Below are 11,468 nucleotides of genomic sequence, written 5' to 3' on the forward strand. Positions count from 1 at the left end.
TACGCTTTGAGCTTTTATGCGAACATATGCGAAATTCAATACGGCTACTTACTGATTTCATCGTGTTGTTTATCGTGAACAACGTCAGGGTTGCAAATAATTAAATCAATTTCTGATTTAATTCAAAAATAATTCGTAAGTCAATTTTGAATTATTAATTATTCTAAACTTTAAATCATAATTAAAATTTGATTTATGAATTACACAGGTTTTAATTCACAAATCAATTTTGATTCGTGAATTACACAGGCTTTAAATCACAAATAAATTTTGATTTGTGAATTACACAGGCTTTAATTCACAAATCAATTTTGATTCGTGAATTAAAAAAGCTTTAAATCATAAATTAATTTTGATTTGTGAATTACACAAGATTTAAATCATAAATCAATTTTGATTTGTGAATTGCACCGGTTTTAATTCATAATTCAAATTTGATTTGATATAAATATTAAATAAATTGTCAAACAAATATAAATTTACTCATACATTGTCAAGTAAAGAGAAATTGAACATATCTGACAATTAGGGCATGGGAACATTACTTCAAATTAAAATCATATCACAAATAGATATATCAATTAATTACAGATTGACAATATTGATATTACTATCAAGATATATATATTAAACATAACATATTTTTATCCAAATTGCGTTATACATATCTTATTTCATTTCTGAAACTTTTAGGGCTCAGACGCAATGAGAAAAATAAGGAATAAGATAAAGGAATAAGGAATAAGGCATGTTGCATCTCACTTTAATGTACGTGTATTGAAGTGAGCCCTTGAAGAGCGCGCTACCTAAAAGCTCAAGTTCTGATTGGTTAAGATCTCAGACCTCCGCCATTATGCGCAATGGTTCACCTTTCTTCTTACACCATGCACGTATATGTACCGTGATTTATTAGACTGGTATTCATTGCTCGATGTTAAGGTATCTTTTCATACGCAGTATGCTGCAGCAGCATTTCTATATTATTTCGCTGTTATTGGTTAAAAATTGAAATGTGTCATCTGATAAAAAATTTTTAACTAATGGGCACGTTCAGCGGAAAAAGCTGCTCAGTGAGCGCTTTGTGATTCCTTAAGAGAATCCTATAATCGTCCGCGAAACTGAATTTTTGTAAAAATTTGTAAAAGGATTTCTTCGTATTACTTTCATAGATTTGAAAATCCTTTTAGAAAACGAAAGTATAGACATTAATATGTGTCATTTCTATATTATTTCGCTGTTATTGGTTAAAAATTGAAATGCGTCATCTGATGACAAATTTTTAACCAATGATAGTGAACCACTGCAAACTGTTGTCACAGCGTGCTGCCGTATGAAAAGTTACCTTAAGAGGGGTTTTACAATAAGTTGCAAACGAATCACATCGTCCTATCATGGGCTTAGTTTACACCGGACCGTTTGATACGCGTACCAAGTACTAATATCCGTATCAAATTCATATCAAATCTCGGGTTATCCCGGTGTAAACCGAGATTTGATACAAATTTGATACGGATATAGTATTTGGTACGCGTATCAAACAGTCGGTGTAAACTAGGCCATGGTGTTTGCAATTGGCGACAAGACATTTACAACTTATTGTAGAATCCCCCTAAGAGTTGCTTAACCTCGCTTGTGTGATATTTTGCTCATGTTGTTTTACGCTTGTGTCGTATAATTCGAGTAAAGGATATTTGTTCCAACTTTATTTCATAATGATTTGTCGTGATTTTATGATACGCGTATGCTGTAGACAGGATTGTAAAATGGATCACGCAGTAAAAAAGTGCATTAAAGCATCATGCAATAGAAATAAATTGTGCAAATTCGTACATCTCACAGAGTATGAAGTCTGTGAAATTAATGAAAATATAAGACCTTTCCGACATACTGTGTATTATGAAATGAAACGGTTGGCATATATTTTAAGAGAATCTCTTCAAGAAAAATTAAGGACACATGCTTGTACAATAGGCATGTTAGGAGAATGCCTTTGGCCTTGTTTAACATGTGAAACAGCTGGTAGCAATAGTAAGTTTTTTAACTATTTTAGTATTTTAGTATTTGATTATTTATATTACAAAGGTGAATTAACGAAAGTACTTTCTGTTTTCAGTGAGAAATGTGCTACCATGCTGCAATAAATGTTATATTTTGTTAACGCAAGGCAACCTTACGGCATTGCTTTGTGGCCATGCGTATTGCAAGTATTGCTCAGACCGGTTTTCAATCCAACTAGCAGGCCCTGTTCCTGTTTACTATTGTACAAAATGTAATAAATGGACAGGGATGTTTACAATATGTAAGTTAAAAATTAAGATCTTTATTTATACAATATTCGATATTTAAAATAACAGGTTCTAATAGAATTTGCTTAAATATATTTCTTATAGAATACTTTAAAGAAGATTTTGCAATATGTAAATGGCAAAAAAATTTTTTAAACATTTTAAACTTATTCTGACAATCTATTGCTCAAAAATCTTTTAAATATATATACATTTATTTTGAAGATAACCTGTTCAAGGAAACAAATTACTTAAATTTATATATGATTTTAATGAAGATAAAATGTTTTTACAGTTGCAGTTGGAGTAAATTGATGCACTTAAAAGAACAGAAGAACGAATATCGTTATTTGGAGGACAAAAGAAAGCATATCGTAATATTTTCAAAGTTTATATTCTTACATATAATTCATTATATATATTCATTAGTCATATATAATATTCATTACAATATAAAAAAAATACCATTTTTTGTATTAAATTTTTTAATAAATATTTTTAATAAAATTTTTTAGTAAAACCTACTTATCCAAGTAAATTTGGAAAAAGATTTAGCATCAAACTGTGCTGAAGATATCTCGAAAATGTCTAAAGCGCATTTAATAAACATAATCTTACATCCGCAAAATGCAATACCTACTTGTTCCGTAGCTGTTTACAATAATTTTAGCCAGAAACGTTTGAAAAATGTAATTACTGAGACATTTTACTTTTTCTCATAAAATAATTTTCATAAGTTATTACATATGATTATTATAGTATGTACAGTTTAATTTACTGCAAAATACTTTTTTACCTTATCAGATCTAATTTTCATAATACAAAGTTGACAAATGAAACAATAATAGTTATATTATCTTGATAAAAATTACTGATAATTAAAAGGTAAAAATTACAGATTAATGAAAAAAAAGTTTTAGACAACTTTCTTGAACAGATATTACGTAAATATCTTATGACATGTATAAATTAATATAATTTCATCACAAGGAACATTAATGCAAAATTTGATTTCGCTAAACGAATTATCTTCTTCATTTGAATTATACAAGCAAAAAACTACATAAGCAGAAAACAATATAAGCGAAATACACAAAATAAAATATACTAAAAATGTGCCTTATGCTGATAACAGGTACGTTCTGTTTCATGCATGATGCACATAATGCATTTATCTTTCTTGTTCACCGAAATAAACAAGGATAAATGATGCATTATGCACATCATGCGTGAAATGGAATGCACATTTAGTATACATAGTATAGAATACACAATATAAAAGAACGATTACATTAATTTTTTATACGGTTGCTCGGATCGACACATCGGACAATATACTACAATTGATCCTCCCTTGACAGTATTACTACTTAAGCATTTCAATCCACAATTGTAACAGAACATGTGTCCGCAAAGTGGAACACCAATAGATTTTAAAGTAATTGTATCTCGACATATCGGGCACTCTAACGGTTGCAGGTCATCTAGTTTGACATGTCGACGATTACAAATCGATCGTTTGCAAACATTATTTTTAAAATCGCCACATATATTGGTGTTTTGTAATGTTCTGCCAACTTCTTTCTTCAGATTTTCAGTTGTTTTTCCTGTCATTATATAGCGATATTGTTCAACGCTGGTACAATGCAAAAATGGGCAGTTTTTCTCATTACAGGTAGCATTTTGGTAATTGTAGCAGTATTTATATTCGTGTATGAAACTGCAATCCAAATTGGTGCAGCAACATTTTTTAAAATCTTCACATTTCTGCAAGCTGCTATCTAAAACATTTTTGGTAATTTATATGGTAGTATAAAATTATGAAATAAAACAGAATCGTATATTGTATATCGAAGTTTTTACTTTAAAATTAATACCTTAAAACTGTTAATCTATTAATAACTTACAACCGTTTATATATTAGATAATAAGGAGTATAGAATACCCGTATGCAGGTCCTTGCACGTTAAGCCGGCAAAAGAATACGTTTATAATATAAAATTATACCAACCTTTCTGTGAACCATAAAACGACATATTTTGGTAATTATTTAGAATACGCGCTGCACCTCGAATATCAATAAAATTATGCTCATTCGACGCGTTTTGACACGAAACGAAAGAATCTGGCAGAAAAATGCGGCGGTCTGCCCTGCGAAGCAAGATATTTAGCGTTAAAGTTGACGACTCTCAGGTTAGAGATCTTGTCATAACCACGGTCTTACATACAGGTCTGGAAACTCCACTGAGGGGGTAGGTCGCTTATTGAAGCAACTTGTAATTCGCTTTGCCGCCACGAGAGGCACTTCGGGAAGGTAATGCCACTTGGTGTGAGACATTACCGTGTCTCTTGACTACTATTTTTATAATACAAACTTCCAATTTAGGAAATGTAAAATGTAAAATAATTAATGTATTAATAATCTATAATGTTATAATATATTAATATAATAATAATTTATAATGTAATAATATATTAATGTATTTTAAATGTAAAATATGACATTTGCAAAATGATATAGTCTTGTTTGCAAGTGAGGGTAAGTAACGACGATTGATTCTTTAATAAAACCTGTTTTTCAAATACTGTGAAAACTGCATAAAGGAAAATATACTTATTTTATTATTTTAAGGGAGTAAAAAAGTACTTTTATATAAGAAATGCTTTATTGGTTTGTCAATTTCGACAATTTTTTTTTCTGTACAAATTTGTTTTTGCATTTTTTGATTTTCTTGAAAAGCGTATTGTCGCATACGTAATCTATATAATAAACTATTACATATGAGAGGATTTCGGAGGCATGTTCTGTGCAAGGAAAAGAAAATGTATAGGTAGTAAGTACTTCATCGACAGTTAAGTCAAAAACGTCGATGCAAGAGCAATACTTCGCAAAGCACGCTTCAATGTGGCGGATGAGGTAAAAAATAAATAAATGTAAAAAATGTAAATAAATGTAAAAAAGTTTGTCCTGTGTTTGAAGTTTGGACAATGGCGCAGAAGAAATTTCAGTGTGCGGATCTGACGGTGGAATCATTATTGTATCAGCTTCTTCCATTGCTATAAGCGATTGTCCATCTTCCGAAATATTAGGCAATTGAATGTATGAGACATCTGTATACAAAAACAAAATATAAAATATATAATTAACTGACTATATATACTCATTATATTTGTTTTAGCCATGTAACACATACCTTGTACGTAAGGGGTATCTATAATAGATGTGCTCGAGATGTTGACTTGCGCAGAAGAAATTTCAGTGTGCGGATCTGACGTTGGAATCATTATTGTATCAGCTTCTTCCATTGCTGTAAGCGATTGTCCATCTTCCGAAATAGGCAACTGAATGTATGAGACATCTGTATACAAAAACAAAATATAAAATATATAATTAAATGACTATATATACTCATTATATTTGCTTTAGCCATGTAACACATACCTTGTACGTGAGGGGTGTCTACAGAGTTGATAACAGAGCTCACTAAATGTGAAGACGATTCGGCCAACGAGTCAACGGCTTCATTGTTTGTGACATCGTGTAACAATTTTGTTGGTACAGCAAGCTTACTAAGCTGCGGATACTTATATGGGGCCTGTAATATGAAAGAAAATGTGATATTATTTGCGCTTTCACATATTAGTCGTTGTTTCCGAATTTATGTTTACTCAGTAACTTTACTCAGTAATTGAGCTGAACGTACGACTAGCGTCGGAGCGCTCCGTTGTCAGACTGACTGTTACGCGCGAGATCGATAGCTTTCGGAGCATTGGGAATTTAGCGACCAATCGGTTCGCGAACTGTGGCACGCACGCGAAACATGCGTGATAATTCTGGTATGTCGAGAATCGAAAGGCCTTCCGCAGTATTTACGACGAATAAGCCGGGTCTAAGGGCCTTGGCACATAGAAAAACTTAAGCAGTAAAACTTAAGCAGTAAGAAATCAACAGTATGGATTCGCTACCGCTTAGGGCCGTGCCTTAAGTTCTTGACTGTGATTGGCTGATTTGCTTACTGCTTGAGTTTTACTGCTTAAATTTTTCTATGTGCCAAGGCCTTAAGAATGTCACAGAGCGCTGCCAGAATATTAGGATCACGTGTACACCACTTCTCAGCTCACGTGCACTAGTGTCGAATGTTTGTGTGAGAAATTCATGAACGCATTCCGTAACAGTCATAAAATTTATATTATTAACAAACCTGTGCAATGATGCGACCGCTCCCATCTCGTTTGATCCATTCACGAATAATATGCTGGTCTTCGAAATGCTTGTCACATATAACGTGCGTTGGCTTCAGTTTGACGATCCCGGGAATAGCTGCTACCCATTGTCTTAATCGCTCGACATCTTTAGGCACGCGAAACACAGATCGATTAGATTTGTCGCCTCTATTGCCCGTTTTGCATGTCGGCACAGCACACGGCTTTGTCATCGCCAAATAATTGATCGGTCTCCTCGGCAAAGCTATAGTAAATCTCGCCGTTTCTGCCGAGATCGGCGTCCTCGGCGATTACCCTGAGTATGCTGCGATGCAAAGGCGTGTCCTTTGTCACGGTGGTCTCGTACTCGATCGGATAAAACAGCGGATTGAGATCGTTCGTGTCGAGAATCGTCACCACCACCGCGGCGTCCGCCTCGAGCGCAATCACTCTGTTTCTACCGTCGCGTTTGCTCGAGGTGGCACGCACTTTGAGCACATATCGGTCTTTGCGTTTTGCGTTCGCGATTTAGCACGTCGACGTTGCTGGTTCGAGTCCGAATCAGGAGGAAGCAAAAATCACCGACCGTGCGCTCCTCCGCTTTAAAGAACTTTTCGCGATCGCCGCTCACTCTGCCAAACTTCACGTCACTGTCGGCGGACGCGAGCTTTATGCCGTTCCTCGGGCACAACGTACGTCTTGCCGATGGAATTCTCGGGAATGGAGACAATGCACTACAGCCTGACTGTGACCGTGACAATGCTTGATTTGTTGGTTATGTTTGTCGGCATTACTCGTTCGTAACGACGCTCGTGGCGGTAAAGCGAATTAAAGGTTGCCTCAATAAGCGACCTACCCCCACCACAGAAAATTGAGCGAGTTTCCAGACCTGTATGTAAGACCGTGGTCATAACAACGTGATGTAGCGATCATGAACATGTCCCGCGGTCACATGCGCATGCTCTGTCAGCTCTGTGGCTACATGCGCATGCTCCGTGGCCGCATGCGCATGCAAAAGTGCGCGAATTTGAAACGTATGCATACTTATAATGCATAAATATAAATATATACTTTTCATATACCAACTATTCTCTGCTTTAACAAATTATTTCTGCTACAGATATTAAGCGTCAAAGTTAACAAAACAGAAATAATTTGCTGACAAGTCCGCAATTATTGCATCTCAGACAGTATGTTATGTACGTTAATTATTTATGTGTTAAAAATTGTGTATTTATATATTATTTTGTAGAAAGAGATCATGAAATGGAAAAAAATTAAAATACTTTTAACGAAAAAAGTTATAAAATGGCAACAAATTCCACAATCACCAACAGTTAAAGAGATACGACGACGAGAATTATTGAAATTATATTTATTATATATAAAAATAAAGAAAAAAAAATGAAAATTCAAAAGAGGCTCTGGATCCGTCTTATATTTACCATGAGACAAAGACTGTTACAAGGTGCAAGTAATAATCTCATTAAAAAAATAGAAAATTCTGATCTAGAAAAATTTATTGAATATTTGAGAATGGATACACCTACATTTAATGAGTTATTAAATCTAATCAAACCATTAATAGAAAAACAACATGCAATAAGAGAACCGATTCCTGCATCAACTCGTCTACAAATATGTCTACGATATTTAGCATCAGGAGATACAATGGCTTCAATTTCATTTGCATTTAGAATGGGATTAAATACTGTCTCTAAAATTATTAGTGAAACATGTGCAGCTATTTGGAATGTTTGAAATGCGTGAACAAAATGATGATTGGTTGACCCCTCTCCATTACTTTTCCGAGATTCCGTTTTCCGAATTTCTGACTGCCATATGACGACACCCTTATGGCTCCTGCACACGGGACGCGGTAAAATTTGCCGCGCATCAAAAAGCGACGCGATAGCTGATTGGCTCCTGCGCACAAAACGCGGAATTATTTGCCTTTCTGGATATTACTTATGTCGCGAATTGACATGTGAAATGTATATCTTGACGGTTATCAGTGGTATATGTTGATCTACATTTTCAAGATACCTTCAGTTTTGAAATAAAGATAACGGCCCGTATTCTCAGCTCACTTTTAGCGGCACATTTATATCGCCAATCTTAAATGTATGAATAAACACAGGGCGGAATTCATAGACCAAACTTGAAAGTCAAGACGGTCTTAAGCTCGTTCTCAAAACTACGATCGATTCATAGTTCTTGCTTAAGACCGACTTTCAAGTTTAATCTTGAGCTCGGTCTTAAGTAAGCAAATAACGTTGCATAGATAAATCTTAAGACCGAAATGGCATTATTCAATGCACAGTTCTTACTTAAGATTTGTCTTGAACCAGTCTTGGTCAAGTCGACCAAATAGTCAACTTAAGACGGTTTTGTCAGGTTATGTGCTACATTGGCTGCTTTGGGATTGCTGGGGATTGCGTCATTCTCGCCGTCGTGGCCGGTGGCCGTCATCATCGCGTCGTGTATCGCGAGTCGCGACGATTAACCTTAAAGAGAGCGACGGGTGCAGTGGTGGTGTTTTCCCTCCGAGGAGGTACAACGAATAAACTTGAGTCGCCGATACTCGAGGCGAAGAGGTGTGACGAGGAAAGTGCGTAGTCATCGGTGTGAGAGCCGAGCAGCCGAGAACGACGAGGAAGAGGGGAGAGCGAGAGAGCGAGAGAGAGAGAGGGGCAGCGGACAGGCCGAAGCCAGGAATTCCGACGACCGCGGCTTCATCAGGGAGCTCCACAAGTAGCAACGGTTTCGTCGGTAAGTATCGAAGTTGACGCGAGGGGTGGAGAAGTTAAGACGGTTGTCAGGTTATGTGCTACAATGGGTGCGTTCAGCCAATACTCTGCTAGCCTAGCAATCGTGAGCAGTCGCTCGTTTTCGCTCGTTTCTTCTCCTTTGACCCAATGGATTAAAAGGAGAGGAAACGAGCGAAAACGAGCGACTGCTCACGATTGCTAGGCTAGCGGAGTATCGGCTGAACGCACCAATTGCATTGCGAGTGGTGATATTCCAGTGTAGGGATTGCGTCGTTCTCGCCGTCATCATCGCATCGTGTACCGCGACGATTAACCGACGATTAACCTTAAAGAGAGCGACGGGTGCAATGGTGGTGTTTTCCCTCCGAGGAGGTACAACGAATAAACTCGAGTCGCCGATACTCGAGGCGAAGAGGTGTGACGAGGAAAGTGCGTAGTCATCGGTGTGAGAGCCGAGCAGCCGAGAACGACGAGGAAGAGCAGAGGGAGCGAAGCGTCACAAGCCGGGAATTTCGACGACCGCGGCTTCGTCAGGGAGCTCCAGAAGTGGCAACGATTTCGTCGGGAAGTATTGAAGTTGGCGCGAGGGACGGAGAAGTCTGCTGTGGTCTGGCTCTGGTGGTAGCGGCGGAAGTGGAAGCCGCTGCAGTAACCTCCTTGAGACACTCGAGGCCAGGAGAGCTGCAACGGGCACGGACAGTGTGTTAAACGAAAATTTTTACAATGTCAACTAAAAGAGTTATTTATTCCGATTTGGAGAAGCAAGTGTTTCTCGAAATTTTAAAAAAGTATAAGCATACTATTGAGTCAAAAGGACAAATTCGTCAACATTAAAAGAAAAATCAGAAGCTTGGTTTATAATTACACAGGAATATAATGAGTCTCCATTAATTTCTAATAAGGTATTATAAGATAAACAAACTCTTTTTCTTTGCCAATGAATAATAAATGCGAGGGATTCGTTTATTTCGACCAAACTGGCAATCTTTATTAAGTTGATAAATTCGAGGAACTGCTGTATGAAATATACTTCAAATACCTTACCGTTATTTGACAATTGACTTATTTTTAATATTAATCTACGCACAAAACATGTAAATGTTCCATTTCATTATTTTTGATTTGATGTTTTCTTAAATCGCTTTACACATATTCAATATTATATTGTTTTAGTTCTTAGATTTAGATTTATTGCTGACATAATGTCCGAACTAACGAAATGTTTTATAAAGGCTGTGGTCCACTTGATACTACAAATGCTTTGAAGCATTCTTCTTCTCCTTTTTTCTTTATTGAAAGAAAAAAGAAGAGGAATGCTTCAAACATTTGTATGGTTGATTAGCACAACGTTTCGACGGGGATTCCAGTTCTTATCAAGTACACTTTATCGTTTATACGCTTTTTGGCTGCGGTCCCCTTGACGTTACAAATGCTTTGAAGCATTTTTCTTCCTTTTTCTTTCTATGAAAAAAGAAGGAGAAGAACGCTTCAAAGCATTTGTAGTGTCAAGTGGACCACAACTTTTATCAAACATTTCGTTAGTTGGGACATTATGTCAGCAATAAATCTAAAATCTATAAAGAACTAAAACAATATAATATTGAATATGTAAAATGAATTAAGAAAACATCAAGTCAAAAATAATGAAATAGAACATTTACATGTTTTGTGCGTAGATTAATATTAAAAATAATGCCAAATAACGGTAAAGTATTTGAAGTATATTTCATACAGCAGTTCCTCGAATTTATTTATTTTTTCTTAATATTAGGATGTTTTATGTTGCAGAGAGATGTTTCACAATTAAAGAAATACTGGTCTAACTTGAAACAACAAAACAAGAACATTTTAACAGCTGAAAGACAAGCAAGATTTCTTACTGGTGGAGGGCCACAAAAAATGTTGGTGAAGTCGATTCAAATGTGTTAGACATAATACCTAGCCTTTTGACTACAGCACCAATGTCTTCGAGTAATTTTACAAGGAATGAGTCTACAGGTACTATTAAAATGTTTTTAAATAATACATATAAATTTGTTAATAAAATTATTTGTCAAATAAATAAATAAAATTATTATTTTAGATCGACAAAAAGAAATTTTTAAAGCAGTTAAGCAAAATAAATCAGCATCTGACTTAAGTAAGTTAAAAATTAATTAATTTAAATTAATTTAAAATCACAATTTTTTACAATATAATGATAGATATT

General features: G+C 35.4%; 1 protein-coding gene and 2 long non-coding RNA genes across 3 annotated transcripts; 2 read left to right on the plus strand and 1 right to left on the minus strand.

Moving 5' to 3' along the window:
• Positions 1-1,211: 1,211 nt before the first annotated feature.
• LOC139823632 (uncharacterized) lies at positions 1,212-2,770 on the plus strand. Its single transcript, XR_011734830.1, has 3 exons — positions 1,212-2,028; positions 2,114-2,299; positions 2,581-2,770. It is a non-coding gene; the product is annotated as an uncharacterized lncRNA (long non-coding RNA).
• A 1,918-nt stretch (positions 2,771-4,688) lies between these two features.
• On the minus strand, positions 4,689-7,399 carry LOC139823631 (uncharacterized). The gene is made up of 4 exons (XM_071796153.1): positions 6,488-7,399; positions 5,728-5,881; positions 5,480-5,644; positions 4,689-5,396 (listed from the first exon to the last, which is right to left on the minus strand). The coding sequence occupies exons 1-4, from the start codon at positions 6,719-6,721 to the stop codon at positions 4,951-4,953; spliced, it is 999 nt and encodes a 332-aa protein (XP_071652254.1). The 5' UTR covers positions 6,722-7,399; the 3' UTR covers positions 4,689-4,950.
• Positions 7,400-9,152: 1,753 nt separating this feature from the next.
• On the plus strand, positions 9,153-11,380 carry LOC139823626 (uncharacterized). The gene is made up of 4 exons (XR_011734828.1): positions 9,153-9,260; positions 9,517-9,958; positions 11,048-11,257; positions 11,343-11,380. It is a non-coding gene; the product is annotated as an uncharacterized lncRNA (long non-coding RNA).
• Positions 11,381-11,468: the final 88 nt, after the last annotated feature.

The sequence above is a fragment of the Temnothorax longispinosus genome, unplaced genomic scaffold (genome assembly GCF_030848805.1).
Source record: "Temnothorax longispinosus isolate EJ_2023e unplaced genomic scaffold, Tlon_JGU_v1 HiC_scaffold_15, whole genome shotgun sequence".
In the NCBI taxonomy this organism is placed as follows: Eukaryota; Metazoa; Arthropoda; class Insecta; order Hymenoptera; family Formicidae; genus Temnothorax; species Temnothorax longispinosus.

Bases quoted from the DNA above. Each gene is read 5' to 3' on its own strand.
- LOC139823631 (XM_071796153.1), bottom strand. From the start codon at position 6,721: ATGACAAAGCCGTGTGCTGTGCCGACATGCAAAACGGGCAATAGAGGC. The intron at 5,882-6,487 runs GTTTGTTAATAA...TTCATATTACAG, and splicing joins GCGGTCGCATCATTGCACAG to GCCCCATATAAGTATCCGCA. The intron at 5,645-5,727 runs GTATGTGTTACA...TTTTGTATACAG, and splicing joins AGACACCCCTCACGTACAAG to ATGTCTCATACATTCAGTTG.